General features: G+C 38.3%; 2 protein-coding genes across 4 annotated transcripts; both read left to right on the forward strand.

The window, feature by feature from the left end:
- The first annotated feature begins 1,820 nt into the window (after window positions 1-1,820).
- Window positions 1,821-14,310, forward strand: lancl1 (LanC antibiotic synthetase component C-like 1 (bacterial)). Of its 3 annotated transcripts, none has more exons than XM_057332633.1 (11): window positions 1,821-1,920; window positions 3,305-3,406; window positions 3,517-3,634; window positions 7,817-8,024; window positions 8,505-8,652; window positions 8,813-8,959; window positions 9,110-9,292; window positions 9,391-9,567; window positions 10,207-10,279; window positions 10,802-10,880; window positions 12,237-14,310. In XM_057332633.1, the coding sequence occupies exons 1-10, from the start codon at window positions 1,855-1,857 to the stop codon at window positions 10,876-10,878; spliced, it is 1,299 nt and encodes a 432-aa protein (XP_057188616.1). In that variant the 5' UTR covers window positions 1,821-1,854; the 3' UTR covers window positions 10,879-10,880; window positions 12,237-14,310. The 3 variants fall into 3 exon arrangements, with proteins under 3 accessions (XP_057188616.1, XP_057188614.1, XP_057188615.1); XM_057332631.1 differs by lacking the exon at window positions 12,237-14,310 and adding an exon at window positions 10,966-11,614; XM_057332632.1 differs by lacking the exon at window positions 12,237-14,310 and having other exon boundaries at window positions 10,802-11,614.
- A 2,728-nt stretch (window positions 14,311-17,038) lies between these two features.
- On the forward strand, window positions 17,039-20,553 carry mylz3 (myosin, light polypeptide 3, skeletal muscle). The gene is made up of 6 exons (XM_057332690.1): window positions 17,039-17,140; window positions 17,480-17,510; window positions 18,650-18,793; window positions 18,900-19,070; window positions 19,742-19,819; window positions 20,088-20,553. Exons 1-6 carry the CDS (start codon window positions 17,138-17,140, stop codon window positions 20,114-20,116), a joined length of 456 nt encoding a protein of 151 aa, XP_057188673.1. The 5' UTR covers window positions 17,039-17,137; the 3' UTR covers window positions 20,117-20,553.
- The last annotated feature ends 1,102 nt before the right edge of the window (window positions 20,554-21,655 follow it).

The raw sequence follows: 21,655 nt of genomic DNA on the forward strand, positions 1-21,655 counted from the left end.
TTGAACTTTATCCTTTGAGGGTTAGTAGGAAAGCAATGAGGAATGGAGAGGAGATCAGTATTCAATCGGAGTTCCCATCCGGCTTCCATTAGGCAAAAGAGTGGCAGTCTGATTATCCACATTGTTGGCAGTAGTGGGAGTGGACTGCGCTGGGCCATTTTTGCATTAACGTCCTGATCAAATTTTCATAACTCAATTTGGCGGAGGTTTGCATGTCGAGGATTGAACGCTTAAGTCGAGCTCTCCGGTCCCTTAGTCTGTGCAATGCACCTTTAACTCAAGCGAATCCTTGACATTGACAGTCCCGTGGCACAATTGTGAGATTTTTGGATGGTATTTGTTTGTATTTGTCCAAACGACAATTGTATTGTTTAGAGGATCTCCATGCAGTCCAACACATTACATAATTGCAACCAGACAAATAAATTGTTGAGTTCATATGATGAAATCATTGCAGACTTTGAGCAGGCATATTTTTTTAAACTGTTAAGACCGTTTGCATACTGTTCTTTTGCACTATTTGCCTGGCCGGGGGGGCTGCGTTAGAATTTTAAAGTTTTACTTAATTAATATTGCATATAGGAATTTATAGTCTGTTATATTTGACCTGTGCTTCTCTCTCCTTTATCTTAAATGTTTGCTCTCACTGTGTGTGCGTACTTGTTTGTGTACGTGTGTGCGTGCGTGCGCGTCCGTGTGTGTGTGTCTATGTCTATATGTGTATGTGTGTTAGTACGTGTGCATATTGTGTGTGTGGAGTGTTTTGTATGTGGGTATGTCTGTCTTCTGTGTTTTCACCTTTTTCTTGTTTTTACAGGTACAACTTTAATTGTGTTGCTTATAGTCAATATGTCTCATGTACAGCTGCTTTGTAACAATGAAAATTGTAAAAAGCGCTATATAAATAAAGTTGAGTTGAGTTGAGTTAAGGCACATAAGCAGGGTCTTTTCCTAAAGAAAAGGGTCAGAGAAACTGGAGATGCAAGCCACGTTCTTCATGCATTCAATGAGTCAATTTATGTATGAATGGATTTTATGAATGATTTCCACATAAAATCATTCTGCTCATATTTCTTGAATAAGGCCCATTATCCTGTTATCACAAATGACTAGACAGGTTGTAGAAAAGTCACAGAAATTTGTCAGTTAAAAGGTGGAAAGCGGAAGGGTATGTTTTGGGGTTATTAAAATGCGACCTCAATTTTGATGACATGAAACATGCATATGCCAAATTGACGCGTTCCTTATTACATTCCTCATTTTCTTGAGTCTGATGCGTCAGTGAACATCATTTGTATTACAGCTCCATCGCCATGGCACCAACGTAATCATGTTCTTCCCTGTTTCCGAATCCATCACTATCGTTCTGTCCCTCATGAATTATTTGACCTCTGCTGAAACAGCTCAAAGAGGCTTGAGGGGAAAAACTGAAAATATATTTAAAGGAAAATAGTAAAATGAAGATTTTGTATAATTACTTTTTCAATTCTGCAATAATATTTTTGAATGTGGTTGCAGCCTGTGTCTTAGTATCTGAACTTTTATTGTCAATTTATTGTTGTCAAGTATCAGTCTAAATAACCAGTTTAAACTAAACATGTATACATTTTGCTTGCTCTATACAATTATTGACTGTAAAATATTAAAATAACTGGTAATTATTTGTGCAGCTAATGTACCTCTTCTTAATCATTAATGCTTTAAATAAACTCACGATCTACAAAAAAATGTTTACGGTGAAATTTCTTCATTATTTAACAACTGTAAAATGTACAAGCGGCACACTATTGGACTCCTCAGCTGTGTGACGTAGTTCTCCTCCTGAACACCAGGTGACGGTGTTGAGGCACACATATGCAGAGCGCATCGCCCAGCGATCAGACAAGAAGAAGTTCAGAGTACGCAGCTGCGCTTGTATTGGTAAGTTCTGCTTTAATAACATACATTTGTGCATTAGTCTGTCCATAAACTTTCGCGTTTGATGGGATGCATTTGACTGTGTATTAATAACTCGTCTGTTTGTATTTCGTTGCGTGCATGACCTAGTAGAAGAAGCGCGGTTCCATCTGCGCGTGCGAGCGCGGAAGGGGGAATATAGCGTTACCAAGTTTTATTTCTCAAAGTATCGATCGCAAACACACTAATGCAGTTACAGTATATACCACTTAAATGGTCTCTGTGGGTATCTGCTTGTAATGTGTTGGGTTCTATTGGTGGGATGTAATCTGGCAGATGGGAACCGATTGAACATCATTAACTCCTACTGGAATAAGGCCCTAAAACACAACACAAAGGAATTTTGTCCTGTCATGGTCTAAATGTAAACAGCTGTTGGTTTATAATGGAATTTATAATGCAAACCGTTAGAATTTGCATGCGAAAATGCCCTAATCGTGTAAATGTGAATAACTTTGGGCTTTATACTCTTTATAGACAAAAATCCACGATGTCCCGTTATGCTCTAAAATGGCTTTTAAATGCACAGATTTCTTCAAATATAATTTGTATATGTAACACTGCAGCATTGAACAAGCCGATGGTATCATAAATTGTTACATTTAACTGCATGCACAGTAGATGCCTTATAATTTTGCTCTAACTTGCTCATTTCAATCACACTGACTTAAAATGATTTAACGTTATTTGAATGTGGGTCGATGACGTCACGTGGTGCATTTTTTGTGTCCTGTGACACTATGACATTTCCATTTAAAATCAAATTTGACATGCATTAACATACAGCCATGTAAGAACATATGGCCTTTGATGGGAATATTTAAAAAAACAAAATTGCTGTTTTAATGATGGTTAAACCACCTTGAAACTTCACGAATTTGACTTTACCCACGCTCCCTAAATTAATTTTAATATTCAGGACAATGGTGTTCCATTTCATTTATATATTTATAAATAGTTCTAATGTGAGATTGTGCCAAACTAGGTGTTTTATTGAGAATTTCACCTTTTTCAACCAAAAAAATTAGTTTTTACGGTTACACCACATAGACATTTTTGCTATCACCCCCCAAATATTCTCTCAAAATGAATTAAAACCAGAAATTTTATTCTTGGTCTTTAAAACTGAATGTATGCAAGTAATTCACCTTTGTTTTTAATTGTAACCCTTTAAAGTTTAATTAAACCATATGGACACAAAATAATTGCGTCACGACACGTCATTGTTGACCCATGTAACAATGTCCTTAAATGGTCCAAAAGAATTTATTTGATCTATTTTAAGACAATACATGCATCCTCCGCCATTGTTGTGTTAAATTTGTCTTGCATAATGTGTTAATTTCAGATCAACTGTGAAAAAATGTCAGAACCGAGGGCTTATAAGAATCCCTATCCAGATTACACAGGACCTGGATGTGCTCAAGACTTCTTTGACATGCAGGGAAATGTGAGTGATTCTATCTGCCACCTCCACTTACACCTTTTTCAACTTTTCTGTATTATGTACCATGGGTCTGTATTCATCATTATGAAATCTTGTTCGCGTCTCTGCTGTAGTTGACCCATAATTTCGCCAGCTGTATCAGCAGTAACATCCGAGAACTTTTGGCTATCATGGAGAATGGATTGAAGAATGCTGATCCCAGAGACTGTACTGGCTACACAGGATGGGCAGGTGAGACCACACTCCAAGCTCCAACACCACTGTAAATGAATTCAATTTAATGTCAGACACTATATGCATTGGTTTAGTTTTAGATTAGATTTTCACCGTTATAAAGATTTTGATTATTATGTAAACAGATAAATACTTATGAGCAATTCCATGAAAATGTCAACCTTACCATGAAAAAATAAAGTTTCTACTAAAAGAACGAAATCATTTTTAATTAGTCCATTTAGGTCTGATTTATATTGTATTAATGTACTTCAATAAAAATTTTAAGAAAATTGCCTTGATTTCCCACCCACATCAGGTATACAACAATGCCAAAATTACAATTGCCACCAACCATTTTTCATGCTTTTTGAAGAGGGATCAAAGGCTCCCTTTTTTGTACTTAAAAAAGGCATTTTGCAGAAAGATGAAGGCATGTCTGAAAAATTAATACACTCTGTCTTACTATTACTGCCTTGTGAATTAAACGTTAAAGTTTATGTCATATAATAATTACAAATACAAATAACTTGAAACTTAATATACAAAGCCAAATATGTATGTTGATGATTTTCAACAACAATTCATCTCACTTATTTGCTCTGAACAACCATAATAATTTGTTACGGACGTGACAGTTTAAGCACGTAATATTGAATCATGTATCACAGACGCAGATGACATGTGATCTGTTTTAAATAATATTTGTACAAATTATTTTACTTTACTAACACTGTTAATTAATAACAAATTATGAGAACGTCGATATCATAGGGATATACAGATCGCCACACTGTTATTGTGCTTGCAGCATTCGAATAGCGTTCATCTGATTGTTTACGTCCTACCTTAAAAGGCAAGCCTTTCTAGTTAATGAATTTTCCCTCGCTTTCTTGCCCGAATCTCGCGTCTCAGACTCGTTTGCCTGTGGGAAGACCTGCTCAGTCACTGAACGCGATCCGCGCTCTAAACGCGCCACATGCGCATCTTTAAAAGTACACAGAAAGCGAGCATATTCGCGCTCTAAACGCGCCACATGCGCATCTTTAAAAGTACACAGAAAGCGAGCATATTCGCGCTCTAAACGCGCCACATGCGCATCTTTAAAAGTACACAGAAAGCGAGCATATCCACACTCTAAACGCGCCGCATGCGCATCTTTAAAAGTACACAGAAAGCAAGCATATTCGCGCTCTAAACGCGCCGCATGAGCATCTTTAAAAGTACACAGAAAGCGAGCATATTCGCGCTCTAAACGCGCCGCATGCGCATCTTTAAAAGTACACAGAAAGCAAGCATATTAGCGCTCTAAACGCACCACATGCGCATCTTTAAAAGTACACAGAAAGCGAGCATGTTCGCGCTCTAAACGCGCCGCATGCGCATCTTTAAAAGTACACAGAAAGCGAGCATATTCGCGCTCTAAACGCACCACATGCGCATCTTTAAAAGTACACAGAAAGCGAGCATGTTCGCGCTCTAAACGCGCCGCATGCGCATCTTTAAAAGTACACAGAAAGCGAGCATATTCGCGCTCTAAACGCACCACATGCGCATCTTTAAAAGTACACAGAAAGCGAGCATGTTCGCGCTCTAAACGCGCCGCATGCGCATCTTTAAAAGTACACAGAAAGCGAGCATATTCGCGCTCTAAACGCACCACATGCGCATCTTTAAAAGTACACAGAAAGCGAGCATGTTCGCGCTCTAAACGCGCCGCATGCGCATCTTTAAAAGTACACAGAAAGCGAGCATATTCGCGCTCTAAACGCGCCGCATGCGCATCTTTAAAAGTACACAGAAAGCAAGCATATTAGCGCTCTAAACGCACCACATGCGCATCTTTAAAAGTACACAGAAAGCGAGCATGTTCGCGCTCTAAACGCGCCGCATGCGCATCTTTAAAAGTACACAGAAAGCGAGCATATTCGCGCTCTAAACGCACCACATGCGCATCTTTAAAAGTACACAGAAAGCGAGCATGTTCGCGCTCTAAACGCGCCGCATGCGCATCTTTAAAAGTACACAGAAAGCGAGCATATTCGCGCTCTAAACGCACCACATGCGCATCTTTAAAAGTACACAGAAAGCGAGCATGTTCGCGCTCTAAACGCGCCGCATGCGCATCTTTAAAAGTACACAGAAAGCGAGCATATTCGCGCTCTAAACGCACCACATGCGCATCTTTAAAAGTACACAGAAAGCGAGCATGTTCGCGCTCTAAACGCGCCGCATGCGCATCTTTAAAAGTACACAGAAAGCGAGCATATTCGCGCTCTAAACGCACCACATGCGCATCTTTAAAAGTACACAGAAAGCGAGCATGTTCGCGCTCTAAACGCGCCGCATGCGCATCTTTAAAAGTACACAGAAAGCGAGCATATTCGCGCTCTAAACGCACCACATGCGCATCTTTAAAAGTACACAGAAAGCGAGCATGTTCGCGCTCTAAACGCGCCGCATGCGCATCTTTAAAAGTACACAGAAAGCGAGCATATTCGCGCTCTAAACGCGCCACATGCGCATCTTTAAAAGTACACAGAAAGCGAGCATGTTCGCGCTCTAAACGCGCCGCATGCGCATCTTTAAAAGTACACAGAAAGCGAGCATATTCGCGCTCTAAACGCGCCGCATGCGCATCTTTAAAAGTACACAGAAAGCAAGCATATTAGCGCTCTAAACGCACCACATGCGCATCTTTAAAAGTACACAGAAAGCGAGCATGTTCGCGCTCTAAACGCGCCGCATGCGCATCTTTAAAAGTACACAGAAAGCGAGCATATTCGCGCTCTAAACGCACCACATGCGCATCTTTAAAAGTACACAGAAAGCGAGCATGTTCGCGCTCTAAACGCGCCGCATGCGCATCTTTAAAAGTACACAGAAAGCGAGCATATTCGCGCTCTAAACGCACCACATGCGCATCTTTAAAAGTACACAGAAAGCGAGCATGTTCGCGCTCTAAACGCGCCGCATGCGCATCTTTAAAAGTACACAGAAAGCGAGCATATTCGCGCTCTAAACGCACCACATGCGCATCTTTAAAAGTACACAGAAAGCGAGCATGTTCGCGCTCTAAACGCGCCGCATGCGCATCTTTAAAAGTACACAGAAAGCGAGCATATTCGCGCTCTAAACGCGCCGCATGCGCATCTTTAAAAGTACACAGAAAGCGAGCATATTCGCGCTCTAAACGCGCCGCATGCGCATCTTTAAAAGTACACAGAAAGCAAGCATATTAGCGCTCTAAACGCACCACATGCGCATCTTTAAAAGTACACAGAAAGCGAGCATGTTCGCGCTCTAAACGCGCCGCATGCGCATCTTTAAAAGTACACAGAAAGCGAGCATATTCGCGCTCTAAACGCACCACATGCGCATCTTTAAAAGTACACAGAAAGCGAGCATGTTCGCGCTCTAAACGCGCCGCATGCGCATCTTTAAAAGTACACAGAAAGCGAGCATATTCGTGCTCTAAACGCACCACATGCGCATCTTTAAAAGTACACAGAAAGCGAGCATATTCGTGCTCTAAACGCACCGCATGCGCATCTTTAAAAGTACACAGAAAGCGAGCATATTCGTGCTCTAAACGCACCACATGCGCATCTTTAAAAATACACAGAAAGCGAGCATATTAGCGCTCTAAACGCACCACATGCGCATCTTTAAAAATACACAGAAAGCGAGCATATTCGCGCTCTAAACGCGCCGCATGCGCATCTTTAAAAGTACACCGAAAGCGAGCATATTCGCGCTCTAAACGCACCGCATGCGCATCTTTTTTGTCGCGTCTTTTTTGTCACGTCCATAACGCATTATTTTTTCCTTTTTTTAAACAGAAAACTCGTGCATATACTGATTTTTTTCTGATGTCTGCACTTTATTGTTAGGGCTGTAGAAAAATATAAACAGATGGTTCAATATGGGAATTTAAACTTCAAGTTTTGACTGCAATTGTCACATCCATAATGCTGGAATTACCCTTATGTTATGTGTAATGGTGTTTGTGATGTCATAACGTCATAATGTAATTAACTATATAATTATGCATTAAACATACTTTAGTGTACATATCAACCATAATTTTCATCTCAGCGCATCTCTACTTGCCTTTCATGCAACACATGTAAAAAAAGGACATTGAAGTTTGCCATGCTCGGTCGCTATTGCTAAGTGGTCCCCTTTCCCCCACCGCAGGCATTGCAGTGCTGTATCTGCATCTCCACAGTATCTTTGGAGAACCCATGTACCTTCAGAAGGCGCTGGAGCACGTCAGCCGCAGTCTGAGGAGTTTAACCCAGCGCTGGGTGACTTTCCTGTGCGGGGACGCGGGGCCGCTGGCTGTAGCAGCTGTGGTCTATCATCGCCTTCAGAAACCCCATGAGGCAGAGGAGTGTGTGAACAGGTCTGATAACGTTTGAACCTGCTCTTCCGTCTTTGTACATGTGGGTCGACGGTGTGACGTTCATTTTTCTCCGGTTCTGTACTGTCTAGTTCGTCCAAAAATGAACATTTTCACAATTGACTCGCCCTCATGTCATCCCACATTTGTGCTTTTCGGAGCTTGTTCAAGAGGGTAACATTATGAGAGATTTAAATTCATTCATCATTTGGATAAAGACGTGTTAAAGTAACCGATGACAATATTTAGTGTCTATAGTGAATCCGATTTCTTGCGTCTTGTCTTTTGGACTATTGGATTGGTTGGAACAAATTAGCTGCCGAATTATCCAAATGTTTGGTGTTTGTTGATACTAAATTTAAGATTCCAGTGTGAGGGTGAAATGTGGAGGTTTTGTTGGACCGAGGGGCTCATTTCTTCTTTCTCAATCCCGGCTCATTCCCGTGGGATCTTATTGTGATCTATTTGCTCCGATGTTCTCAGACTCATGCAGTACCATCAGTCGGTGGTTCAGGGGAAAGGCAAACTTCCAGATGAGCTGCTGTACGGTCGGGTGGGCTACCTGTACTCCCTCATCTACATCAACCAGCAGTTTCATCAGGAGAAGATTCCCATCCAATACATACAACAGGTAAGTCACAAACATATATGAATTCCCATCTTTGTGAAATCAAGTACTGGCCGACATTATTTTGACCTTATTTTTCATCTGCAAATATATAACCGCGACAATGCAAATGGGAACTGCTTTGGTTTATTATTTGACCTCCGTCTGTGTGTGTTTATTGCAGATCTGTGAAGCTATATTGGCATCTGGGCAGAGCCTGTCTCAGAGGAACAGGCTTCAGGATCAAAGCCCTCTAATGTACGAGTGGTATCAGGAGGAGTATGTAGGTGCCGCTCATGGACTGTCAGGAATCTACTATTACCTAATGCAGGTAAACACGCCGACATAATGAACAGCATGTGTCTCTAGTCTATATAAGGCTTGTATGCCTTTGAGAGCTCCTAAATCATTTCAAAGTGTGATGAAAATATGTTGCATGGATGCTTTACTTAAAAACACGTTCATCTCGTCTTTCCTTTAGCCTGGTTTTGTTGTCGGCGAGGAGAGGGTTTTGTCTCTGGTCAGACCCAGCGTGAATTACGTGTGTCAGCTACGGTTTCCATCTGGCAATTACCCACCATGTGTCGGGGATTCCCGGGACCTTCTGGTGCACTGGTGTCACGGGACACCGGGTATGATCTACATGTTAATTCAAGCTTTTAAGGTACAAAACTTTATGATGATGTTGTTCTCCACCTTTTAGCTTTCTTTGCGTTTTTGTTTGTTGTAAGAAGTACTTTTGGTTGGGGTTTGGTGCTCTAGGTTTTTGGTGTGAAGCAGTATTTGGAGGACGCGCTGCATTGCGGGGAGGTGATCTGGCAGAGAGGTCTTCTGAAGAAGGGTTATGGACTTTGCCACGGAGCTGCCGGGAACGCTTACGGCTTCTTGGCCTTATTTAACATCACTCAAGACCCCAAACACCTTTTCAGAGCCTGTATGGTGAGAGTCTTAGTTTAGGATTACTGTTCACATTATAGAAAGGGGTCGTATTTTCTGTAATTTAGTAGGTGTAATGATCTTTTAAGTTAGGAGTTGATGTTACTGTATAAATATACGCAAACTTTTGTCATTTAAAGCTCATTTGACTGTGGGTCTAATTTCCAGAAAATGCATATGGATCTATAGCTTTAATGGACTGAAATAAAAGCATCTTTGGATAAAAGCGTCTGCCAAATGCAAGCAAAAATTGTATTTAAGTAATTTGCAGAATTCTTCCGATAGTTTAAAGAGTATACAAAATAATTTTGAGTTTTATTGAAATCTGAATAATACATCGAAATTAGCCACATCTGGGCTTACACTGATCATTTTGTCTTGGTTATCGACATGGTTTGGTATCAATCAAATGTTGTTTAAAACCAAGATTTCAATATTTGATTTATATTCCTTACATTTAGATTAGTTTTAGGAAATCTGGCCACTATTTCTCAAAGCACAACAAAATGACTCTGTTTATTTATTCAAATTTTGTTCAACCGTCGACATGTTATAAATCATGTTGCTGTCAGGAGGGATACTGTCCTTTCCTGTTGTGTGCACAGAGGCATGATGGGATTTGATGTCTTTTTACCTATACAGTTTGCAGACTGGTGCATGAATTATGGAAAACATGGCTGCCGGACTCCAGATACACCATACTCTCTGTTTGAAGGTAATACTTTAAATACTAATAATATAATAATAATATACAATTATGTATATATATATATAACTTTTTATATTGTGACATAAAAATTCTGTTATGTTATAGCATTTTCAGTGTAATCACAATTTTCTTAGAATTTGGTCAAATTTATTTATATATTATTATGTATTTATATTATCAAGCAGCTTCTTGAGGTCTCGCACTGAGATGCTTTTTAAGTATTAAGGAAGTTCAATACTATCTAGTCTGTGCTCTTATTGGCTGCGTTTTCTTCATCGTGTGGTTCAAATCATCCATTTTTAAAACCTTTACTTACATTTTGTTTAAAAAAAGAAATCAAATGCACAGCTATAATTTTCTCAACATAACTCCTTTTATACGTTCAAACCTATCCCATATAGATATGGCATATAGGATTTTAAGATCGTGAAAAAGTAACCCTAAACTTTTAAATGATGGTGCACTTTCCGATTTTTATTGGTTTACCTGATTTATTTAAAGGCTTATCTTGTTTTCTCTCTTTTCTAGGCATGGCGGGCACGATTTACTTCCTGGCCGACTTGCTGCAACCAACCAGAGCAAAGTTTCCTGCGTTTGAGGTGTAAAGGTGAATATGCCTCGCCTTTAAAACATCCACCAATCCAAATATCAAATATCGAACATCTTGCCAACTTCAAAATGCATCATTCCAGTGTTTTTCAGACGGCAGAGATTTTCCGCTTTAGCTTCGTAGAAATGCAAGAACACGTCGTCTGATGGAAGAATAGTACCGTCACACTCTGCATGTGTGTCTGCATGCCTGGGGTCTGTTCGTATTCACTGAGAGTCTTATGAGAGCTGTTGTGTATGTGATATGTTTTTGAACAATGTAAGGTGGATGGGAATTGAGATGATGTTGAGGAGGCCGTCTGCTTTAAATCTGCTTAATAGATTGCAATTATTTTGTTATTGGTGTGTATGTACATGTTGGTATTACTCGTTTTGTTACTAATACAGGATTCATTGATTTGAAATACTTTATGTATATATATTTGAAAATGATTTACTGTTGTGTAATATTTAAGCAGAAGTACTTACACAGTCCTCTGTTTTAAGGTAAGCTCACAAAAAAAGCATAGCTTTGACATTGTTAGTGCGTAAAATTAAGTATGATTAAGTCAAATGAATGTCATTCTTATATATGCATTTGGATTTTTTTTTTTTTGTTCTTTTTTTTATAATTCTGCTGGTGATATCCGAGGATAAGCTGCAACATTAGTTATTATTTTCTGATTTTGTCCCATTGTTCTACATTATTTGTACACTTTCATGTGCACCACAATTAAAAATCGGATAAAAATATGTTTGGTTGGCATGAGACATAAGTGCATTCACTATTTTAATATCAAGCTTTAAAATAAATAACAAACATTAACAGGTTTTGAAAATGTGATTTGTATTAACAACTTTGAACATCAGTTTTCTCCACTAGGTGGCGATATAGAATTCTGCAGTCTCGACTAATATAATATTTTAAGAATCTTACATGTATTCTGAATCAGTTTTTCTCTGGGACTACATTCTGGGGCAGATTTATCCAGGGGACTTTTTTTGTGACCTTATTACCTCAAATTATACAAAGTTTAGAAGATGAAACCCATGAGATGCTTTGGAAAATTCTGGAATCATGCTGGGACATATAAAAAAAGTATTAGCCTTAAAATAGTGTGATTTTAAACTTAAATTGCCTTCACACGCAGTCTCTGTCTTTTAGAGCATATTACATAAAAATAATAGACATTTTGATTTGCTAAAATATATAAGGGCCTTCAATGTATAGAAGAAAAGTGATGGTCCGTTTACTCTCACTTGAAACCTTCTGCCAAATCCAAATAAGGCTCACACTTTCTCAAGGGCCGCTGGACAATGCTTGGCCCACAGGAAGGCTTTTTTTTAAACGTTGTACACCCTGTGTTCCATCCAGCTGATCCGGGGCCAGTCTAGTTTGGTGCAACAGTAATGGCAGACATCTGTCAAGCTGACCCCACATCAGAAGCGAGCAGAGTAACCTGAGCCGCCGGGCGTCTTTACGATCTGGAGTTCTCTAAGATGTGTCGACGACCCTTGAGGTGCTACCAGTCCTCAATGAGGTACAGCGGAGAAACTCAACACCCAACCCACCCCCAAAACGACCGTCTAAATATAGATCTCATCTGTCCAGGGGTGTGGCTTCAGTTGCATGGCTTCTACAGTTCAGAAGAGTGAATGTCTCAAGGCAAGAATGGAATTTCTTCCCAGTGGACTTCTGTTTGTTGGTTGTAGTAACATCTAACAGACTCGAGCTTGGAAAAATAAAACCGCAACACTTATTATATGGGCCGAACAGAATAGGCCTACTTACAAGCTTACAAACAATACATGAAATCTTTATTAAAGCATCTTAGATTAATCCAACATACAGTAAATGTGAATTTCTGACATTTATACACCGTCATGTCATTCAAAATCTGAGTCTTCTGCTGAACTCGAAAGAAGATATTTTGAGAAATCGCTCGGTAGTTTTGTGTTCATACAATGGAAGCCAACGAGGGCCAGTGTTGTTTGATTACCATCGCTCTTCAAAATATCTTCTCTTGTGTTCTGCAGAAGAAAGAAAGTCAAACAGGTTTGGTTTGATCTTGCACCATCTGTTGTGCATTCAAATTTTGTTTTATATTGCCAAGACGCTGAACAAATAATCAAACAGACATTAGTTCATCACATTACTTTTCTTTGTGTGCATACAAAATCGCTGTGTAGTGTATGATGGCACAATCTGCTCCCCCTCATATCACGAGGGAAAGTAGGCTACAGATTGGGATGAAAGGCACATAAGGATTAATGAAAATGTTAAGGAGCTTGTCGTGATGAGGAATATAGTGCACTGTGGTGCTACAAGTACACCCCAGCTAAATAAGCAATAACAAATAATAACAAACTAATGGGGAAGACACGCAACAACCCTCTCATGACTTATCTTGTAATTGCCCAGACATTAGTATTAGAACATAAAATATATCACAAATACATTTTAATGGTAAACATCAGATCAGATTTATGTATGTAACTCTAGAGAGATACTATTGGGGCAATTTTGGACACAATAGTGAACAATTATTGTCTGAGTAATTTCTTTGGAATTTGTTTTCCCCAACTGATCCCAAGATCTTCACACAGGTGTGAGGTGTCCTGCAGGAGTAGCCACAGGTGTGTAATTTATCACATTGACTATGAACATGTTCCACTAATATTTGAAAACCAGAATGTGTCAAAATGATGTCTGTTATTTTCATCACAATGACTCCCACAAAGCAATGCTGTAGCCTACTAGATGCCGTACAAGAATCATTTTCAGTTCTCCAAAGAAAGGTTTCTGCCAGTGTTTTTTGTTTTTTGCATGTAGGCCTGAAAGGTCCAAAATGGCCCAAAAGAACCTTTATTTTAAAGTGCTGTTGTCGTCACATGACATCATTAGCCTACCTGAGTGGTGTCAAGTGATTGTTTAATGATAAGAGATATGTCATATTTTTAATCAAAGTGTTGCCAGTCCTTTAAAATAGTCGAAGCTTTGGTACGAGTAATGAATATTAAGCTATTTATTCAGACACACCCGAGTTAAAACGGTGCTCATTTAATGTCAACAGATACTTGTAATGTTTTAATGCTAATCGTTAGTAACATTAATGTTTTAATGGAACTAAATACTTTTAATGCTATACTAAATCCAGACCTTACTTTCGCATTTGTGGTGGGAAATATCCCACTTTATTGTTTGAAATGCATAAATTACATACTGCACAGGCACACTGTTTTGCATAGTGACGGTAGATGGGCATTCTACAGAATTCGTGCAAACTGCTGTCCCATATTAAAAAAACAAGTATTCGAAACTTAGTTGTTTACTAAGACCTTTCTATTATCTATTGAAACCCACAATAATATTTATAATATCAGTAATCTTAATATATTTAAAATCATAATTTCTTGGGTACTTTCAATTGGGAGATGGGTGTCCCGAACCCAAACACCTAAATTTCAACTTATGAAAATTATATTATAAAAAGTTTTGCATTATTTTCCATTGTTGTTTTTAAAAATATTGTTTATGTTTTTAAAAAAGTGAATTTAAAAAAAATATGTATTTTATTTTTAAATTATTAAACTTTATGCAAAAAATGTTGTCCCAGATTTTCATGTCACTACCGAACCAGTGTATGTTTTAGTCCATTGGCTGAGACTGATTTTAGCCACACCCCTACATTTTTGATCAAGAATCATTACTGTCTCTCTCTCTCTAATAATGGTGAGGAGATCTGTCTTATCATTTTGAAGTAAATGTGTTCACAAGTCTGAAAATCTGGAAAAGGAACGTCACTACCAAACATCTTTTTTCTGCCATTAAGCAAACCTTTTTGGGCGTTATTCCATAAAATAAGTTTTTATGTGTGTACATTTGTTCAGAATTGTGCTTGCAAACCATGTGCTGATTAGCATCCTTGAGCTAAGCTCAAAAGTATTCAAAAATTGTCACTACCGAAACAGTCACTGGGGATAATTGTTTCGGTAGTGACAAAAATTGTTTCGGTAGTGAGAAAAAGGAACACTAAATCCTTTATTTGGGGAAATTAACAAAACTCTGTACAGTTATGCAAATCGTAAGTATTTTAGTATGTTTTAGTAGTGATATGTGAGCTGTAGGTTTTCTATTATATATTTACTGTCTGATGTGTGTCTGCTGCTATGTGCTTGCTGCGTATGTGCAACATAGTTAGTTCTTTGTATTAACATAAAATGTTGAAAGTTTGATTCAGCTGTGCAAATTAAATATTGTGATCACTACCAAAAAATTACAATCACTACTGAAAATGTGTGAGTCACAGATTTTTTTGTCAAAAGTGAAGTATATTAAATTATCAACTAAGATGTTATGATATTGCTTGGTTCAATGCATATATCAACTAATGAATCCTTAAAGTGTAAGTTCACCCAAACATCAACTTCGTGTGATTTTTTTACTCACCCACATGACGTTAAACATGTTTAGAGAACTTCCGGCGTCTTCGGAGCACAAATAAAGATATTTAGGTGACATCCGGGAGCTCCTCATTGAAACCATGGTATCAGTTTTTGCCAAGGTCCAGAAAAGTACTAAAGACATCGTTAAATTGGTCAGTCCTCTCATAGTGGCTCAGTTGAATTTTTTAGAAGCGTGTATGGCACGCGTTCACGAGAGCACTTCTTCTTTGTCTTCTGCATGTAAACACAGAGTTGCGCTTCCGCGTTGTGCGCACAAACCTGTCTACTTTTGAAGTGCTCTCGTCCAAGAAGAAGACGAAGAAGAAGTGCTCTCGTGAACGCGCCCCGTACACTGACAAGACAGAGGAGAATATATCGATTAAAGTCGGTATTTTGGCTTGTTTCTCGCACATAAAGCATTCTCGTCGCTTCAAAAAAATTCAACTGAGCCACTATGCGCGGATGGACCAATTTAATGATGTCTTTAGTACTTTTCTGGACCTTGGCAATGACACCATGATTTCAATCAGGAGGCCTGGAAAGCTCTCGAATGTCACCTAAATATCTTTATTTGTGCTCCGAAGACGCCGGAAGTTCTCTAAACATGTTTAACGTCATGTGGGTGAGTAAAAAAATCACACAAAGTTGATTTTTGGACGAACTATCCCTTTAACTTTGAAATCATATGCTCAATTGTATGCCTTTTACAAAGAGAGATTGGATTCAAAATACAACAAATCTCATAAATCACACTTGAAATATTGTTAAAATTGTGACTGTTATTGATATACATATGAAAACATTTTTTTTAAATAGCAAAAAGTAGATTTAAAAAGTAGATTTAAAGAAAATCTTAATATGTAAATATAATTCCTCTTATTAAATTACATATTATTGTGTTTCAGGAGTGACAAAATTTGGGGAGAGGAAGAATATTCCAAAACTTTCTGAAAATACAATATGAAAATTAATTGCACAATTACTAGGAATGTGTACCTTTGATATTATACAATTTGCATACATAAAAAATGTCTGAATTTTTTTTTTTTCAAGATGTTTCCAACTCCGATTTTGCACCAATTCTGTAGAATGGCCCATATATTATATTCAACAGGGGTTTATTTCACGTTTGGTTCCGCTTTGAATTGTAGTAGCCTACCACGGATAGCTCTGTCAAACACCAACCCTTCAAAAAAAGAAACTACATTTTCCGTAACATCAAATAATGTAAAGAAACTCTACAACAATCGTCAAGCCAGATATTTAAGAAAGCAAATGCGCTCAAATTTCAAGTTCCCTGCACGCTTCGTGTCATGTTGAACATTTGTTCTGGAATATTTCTTTGAGAAGTTTTTGTCCGGCTTGTCATATAACCATAAGTGGCCGAGAGCACCATTTGCATGTTAAAAATATCGCCGCTGTAACCGAAAACTTCCTTGAGATGTTGTGTTGCTGCCATTTATACCCGCAATTCGCGCGCGCACGTGATAACAGGTACAATTGGGATCTACGTGCGTGTGTTTTCGTCCATGGCTATGTGCAAAACACGGGTAAAAAATAGGATGGTAAAAGTAAAATGCTGACCAAAGCCAAGGTCTTACAAGCAGCCTGGAGCATAATCTAAAAATACCGCCGCACCATGCGCAGTAGAGAAAATCGCAACCTTCCTTCCAGCTTGACCTAAGAAAGTTAAAGAAGTCACTAGATCCGCCCCGTGACATCATTTGCATAGCATAAATAAGAAGGACATGGACCATGGTTCAGGACCACTCTCCTGGGACTCCGGCTTCTTGACTTCTGCCCCTCGCACCTCCATCACAAACCTGCATCATGGTGTGTACATGGATTACTCTCGTTATTTTATCTTCTGTACCTCTTTTGATGTTCTTCTGGCTGAAAAACTGGCAACAAGCCCACTAAAATAAACTAGGACACCATTTGTGAAGTTGGGGCAAGGCACTATTTCGTACACATGTTTGAAAAGAACATCATCCGTTTCTGAACAAAATGGAGATGTGTGCGCTTGGAAGGAATATTTTGATGGCTACCTAAAAAAGGGCATGTTTGCAATTGTATTGTGGTATAATATAGGATTGCTGTGTATTGATTTGTCATTATGAGATGTTAGCGTGTTTGCCAATGGGATTGATGCAATTGTTGTCTTTCTGGCAGGCTGGAGAATTCTCTGCTGACCAGATTGAGGGTGAGTGTTCAATACTTTCTTAAAAGGCTTTGTAAATAATGGTTGTATTGTGCTCCTGGAATACTGAAGTGACCCATCTTATTGCATTGTTTCAGATAGAATAACACCAGTGGTATTAATTCTGATGCTCAAAAATGTCAGTCCTCTCCAACTCAACATTTTCTATTGGCCTGTTTCATCTAAATATTTTAATTGGTCCAGTTAAAATATTACAAAGGCTGGCTGAGAAAAACAGCTGTCACAAGTGACAAATTTATGGAGTCTTAATTAAAAAATGTAGATGTTACAAATCACTAGAACATTTTTAGTTGATCTCTACAATTAGCCCTAGTTCTATGAATGTATTAGTTCTATTTGATTATGTTTATAATTATTCATAAAAATAATAATACATTCTACTAGAGAGAAAGAGAGAGAGAGATTCTTAATCCTTACAACTGTGCATTCAAACCATAAATTATTTATCAGATATTGTGTATTTAGTTGACCAAATTTAGAATAAACGTATGTAAAATTTATATGTAAGTGTGAATAATTTGTAAGATTATTGGTGATATTAGATTTAATGACAAAGGCCACGCTCAATTCATAAATACAGAAGAAAAGAAATTCATCTGTACCAAACCAGTTACAGTATGTGTAAAAGGCATGCGGTTGGTGTAGGTTACTCTGCTGTCAGCATTCTTGCATTTGACTTGGGTCAGCCGAAGACCGTCACGGCCATGTATGGCAAGGGCTACTTTTTCTGGGGGTATCGGTTGTCACATCATACATTAAATGCCACCTTCATACAGCAACAGCTGCTGTAGGGCTGGAGTTGTAGTATGCTATTTTTCATAGCATAAGTGCTGTTGGAGGGGGCATTGTTGGGACAATTGGTAAAACAAAATATATATATAAAAATAAGGTGGTTACTCAAATATATTTTTACATATTTTAAGCAGCAATATTTTGTGTGTGCCAACAAATATTAAAACAGAGGTTCTAAATTCTTAAATAATTCAGATTAAGTCATATTTTATAAATATATTTTTAAAATAATGGAACAATGAGAAATGTTTTTTTTTTATTGTTATCATGTTTTCTCAAATCAGAGACATTCACATAACCAAAATATATCTTTTATCCTTGACTTACAGACTTCAAAGAGGCTTTTGGTCTCTTTGACAGAGTTGGAGACAACAAGGTGGCTTACAACCAGATTGCCGACATCATGCGCGCCCTGGGTCAGAACCCCACCAACAAAGACGTCAAGAAGATCCTAGGCGACCCATCTGCTGACGGCAAGAACTTTACTTTATGTCATGCTTACATTATAAATATAAAGGCTAAAATAAATCCTAAATAGTTGATACTGATTTGGGTAAATGTAAAATTACTGACACACAGATATGGCCAACAAAAGAATCGACTTTGACACTTTCATGCCAATGATGAAGACTGTTGACGCCAACCAGAAGGGTACTCACGATGACTACGTTGAGGGTCTGCGCGTCTTCGACAAAGAGGGCAACGGCACAGTCATGGGCGCTGAGCTGCGCATTGTGCTGTCCACACTGGGTAAGTGAGGATTGTGGGAAATGTAGTTGACAAAGTGCTTGCTAAGAAAATGAGAACGTGACTCCACTTACAACAAAAAAATAGTGGTGTGATGAAGTAGAAGGATTTTGATATACATAAGTTGCATCTTGGGATACTTTGTAAACGGTATTAAATATTTTCTACCAAAATATACAGTAAAAATATTTTGCTTTTCTCCCTAAATTAATTCAAGCATGTAAAACTAATTTCAATAGTTAAACCATATGTTTTTTTTAAATCAATATAAATGTCAAGTGTGCCCAGATATTTCATAATTCACACTTGCAAATGTTGCGTTTGATGGCATCAATAAATGACTAAAAGACTAACAAACACTAACAATAAACAATATACCTTTTAAGCATTTATTAATCGAATGCTATTTGATGCCGATACAATTGTTCATGTTAGTCGTTGTGCATTAACTAATGTAAACAGTTACAACTTTTAATTTTAAAAGTCTATGCTGAAATTTACATGAGATTGATAAATGCTGCAAAAGTATTTTTTTTATTGTTGACTGATGCTAATGTGTTAACTAATGTTAATAGAAACAACCTTATTGTAAAAAGTAATGGATGTGTGTCTAAAAAATGTCTGAGTTATTAAAAGTTTTTGGAAAAGACAACTATATTTCATGGCATCAACAGGAGAGAAGATGTCTGAGCCTGAGATTGATGCTCTCATGCAGGGACAGGAGGATGAGAACGGCAATGTCAACTACGAGAGTATGTAGACTATTCGGAAAACAATTTGTCTTTTTTTTGTCTTCAATTTGCATATTGAACCCTTGTAACTTTTTCAAAGCACATAACATAACGGTGCACGTAGCGATGGTCTTTTATTCACGTTTGGACACTGTGCCACTAATCTGTCCGATATAATAATCTCACCTATCATTACCGTCATTATTTTTAGAAACTACCTCAGGCCTTGTATGGCGAGCCAGTCTGGGTGATCTTTCCTTATGCACCTCCTCTGCTTCTCCCCTTACAGCTTTCGTGAAGCACGTCATGTCTGTGTAAGAGTCCGTCTGTTGTGGGAGTGGTGAGGAAAGCTAAATTACATCCGCAGACCCCATGGTGTCGGGACATCCATTCTGTTATGAAGACCAATCAATAAAAAGGACTTTGGGGTGTCACTTCTGAACCATTCTGTTTTTCCTTGTCCTCGTTTTATTTTCTTGCCTACCCTCTTTTTGGAAGTTACATCCTCATGCAGTCGATCCTCAGCCTTCTTGGTCCACCCGGGGCGACTGTCCACAGCGGGATGGAGACCGGGGAAGAAGAAAATGGCCACTCATGAAGTGAGGGTTTGTTTCTTCTTTCGCCACCCATCCAGGGTCACAATAACACCTCCAGCTATGTGTTAAAGGCACATGACATTGCTGTGGTCAGTTCGCCGTTATCCCCCATCCCCATTTTCACACAGTCATTTCACAATAAACTTTTTTCCAAAAGTACACGAGTACACAGAGTTTTTCCTTTTGGCTTGGTCGAGTTCTGCTTCCGAGTACACAAAAATAAACATGTCTAAAGCTGCTGATGGGCATGTATCTTTAAAAGGACGTTGCTTAGTTTAGGTTGGAGGTCACTTTTAGACATGCTGGTTGGCTGAACTTGAATAGGTTTTAGGTTAATGTAAAGCAACAAATCACTACCATCACAGTTGTATTTAGGTGGTGGTTAATATGAAGAAAACATGTCTCGCAATTTAAGCTTCGGACTTGTCTGAACGATACATTATTAGATAGTTTTATTGAGAATATGTTTTCACATGAAGTCCATCCACTCCTAGAGAAAGTATTATTAATAGGAATAGTTGAGTGTTAAAAAGTATGTGCCTGACACCCACACAAAAAAACCCTACACATTTTTTACCCATAAGCTGTGAGTCCTAAATGTTTGGACAATTAATTCACAATAAAAAAATATGATTGTATTGAAACACGTGCTTAACCCAAGTGTCCTTACACTAGCACAGTAAGGTGAACGTGGTCCTCGTGATTTCAAGCAGAACAACGTTGTTGTTGGTCTTCAAACAAACTTTCTATCAACCAATTAAATTGCATGATTAGGGTAAATGTTTAAGGTCTGGGTTTGAGGATTGTATACCATATCAACCAATTATGCCCCTCTGGTCTGAGGAATAAGTTACAGCTTGGGTTTTGCTTATGTGTAGGGTTTATGCTGGGACATGTTTCCTTAAATGTTCTTTCAGGACCAAATATGTTGAACACGTCTTATGACGAGCAGACCATAGTTTAGTTTATAATCTATACACTAGATGTCAGTGTTGCACTACTCCCATCCAATGAAAGCAGAACAGCGCATTGAGCACTTTGGCTGCAATGAGTGCGCCGCCATATTGGGAAGGGCCGGCCGTACTATAAGCACATACAAGTGAACGGGAAGTGAATGTGTATTTATTTAATTGAAAAATCTTAATAAATTTACATTTATAAACCCATTTGAGACTTTTTTGAACAATTTATTAAGGCAGAGAATAGTTTTATTTAAATAAGTAAATGAGGATAAAACGTTTTTGTGCTCAGCGTAGATCTT

Source organism: Triplophysa rosa, linkage group LG4 (assembly GCF_024868665.1).
Source record: "Triplophysa rosa linkage group LG4, Trosa_1v2, whole genome shotgun sequence".
Classification (NCBI taxonomy): Eukaryota; Metazoa; Chordata; class Actinopteri; order Cypriniformes; family Nemacheilidae; genus Triplophysa; species Triplophysa rosa.

Bases quoted from the DNA above. Each gene is read 5' to 3' on its own strand.
- lancl1 (XM_057332633.1), top strand. From the start codon at position 1,855: ATGCAGAGCGCATCGCCCAGCGATCAGACAAGAAGAAGTTCAGAGTAC. The intron at 8,653-8,812 runs GTAAGTCACAAA...TGTTTATTGCAG, and splicing joins CCATCCAATACATACAACAG to ATCTGTGAAGCTATATTGGC. The intron at 8,960-9,109 runs GTAAACACGCCG...TCTTTCCTTTAG, and splicing joins TCTACTATTACCTAATGCAG to CCTGGTTTTGTTGTCGGCGA.
- mylz3 (XM_057332690.1), top strand. The intron at 19,071-19,741 runs GTAAGTGAGGAT...TGGCATCAACAG, and splicing joins CATTGTGCTGTCCACACTGG to GAGAGAAGATGTCTGAGCCT. The intron at 19,820-20,087 runs GTATGTAGACTA...CTCCCCTTACAG, and splicing joins CGGCAATGTCAACTACGAGA to CTTTCGTGAAGCACGTCATG.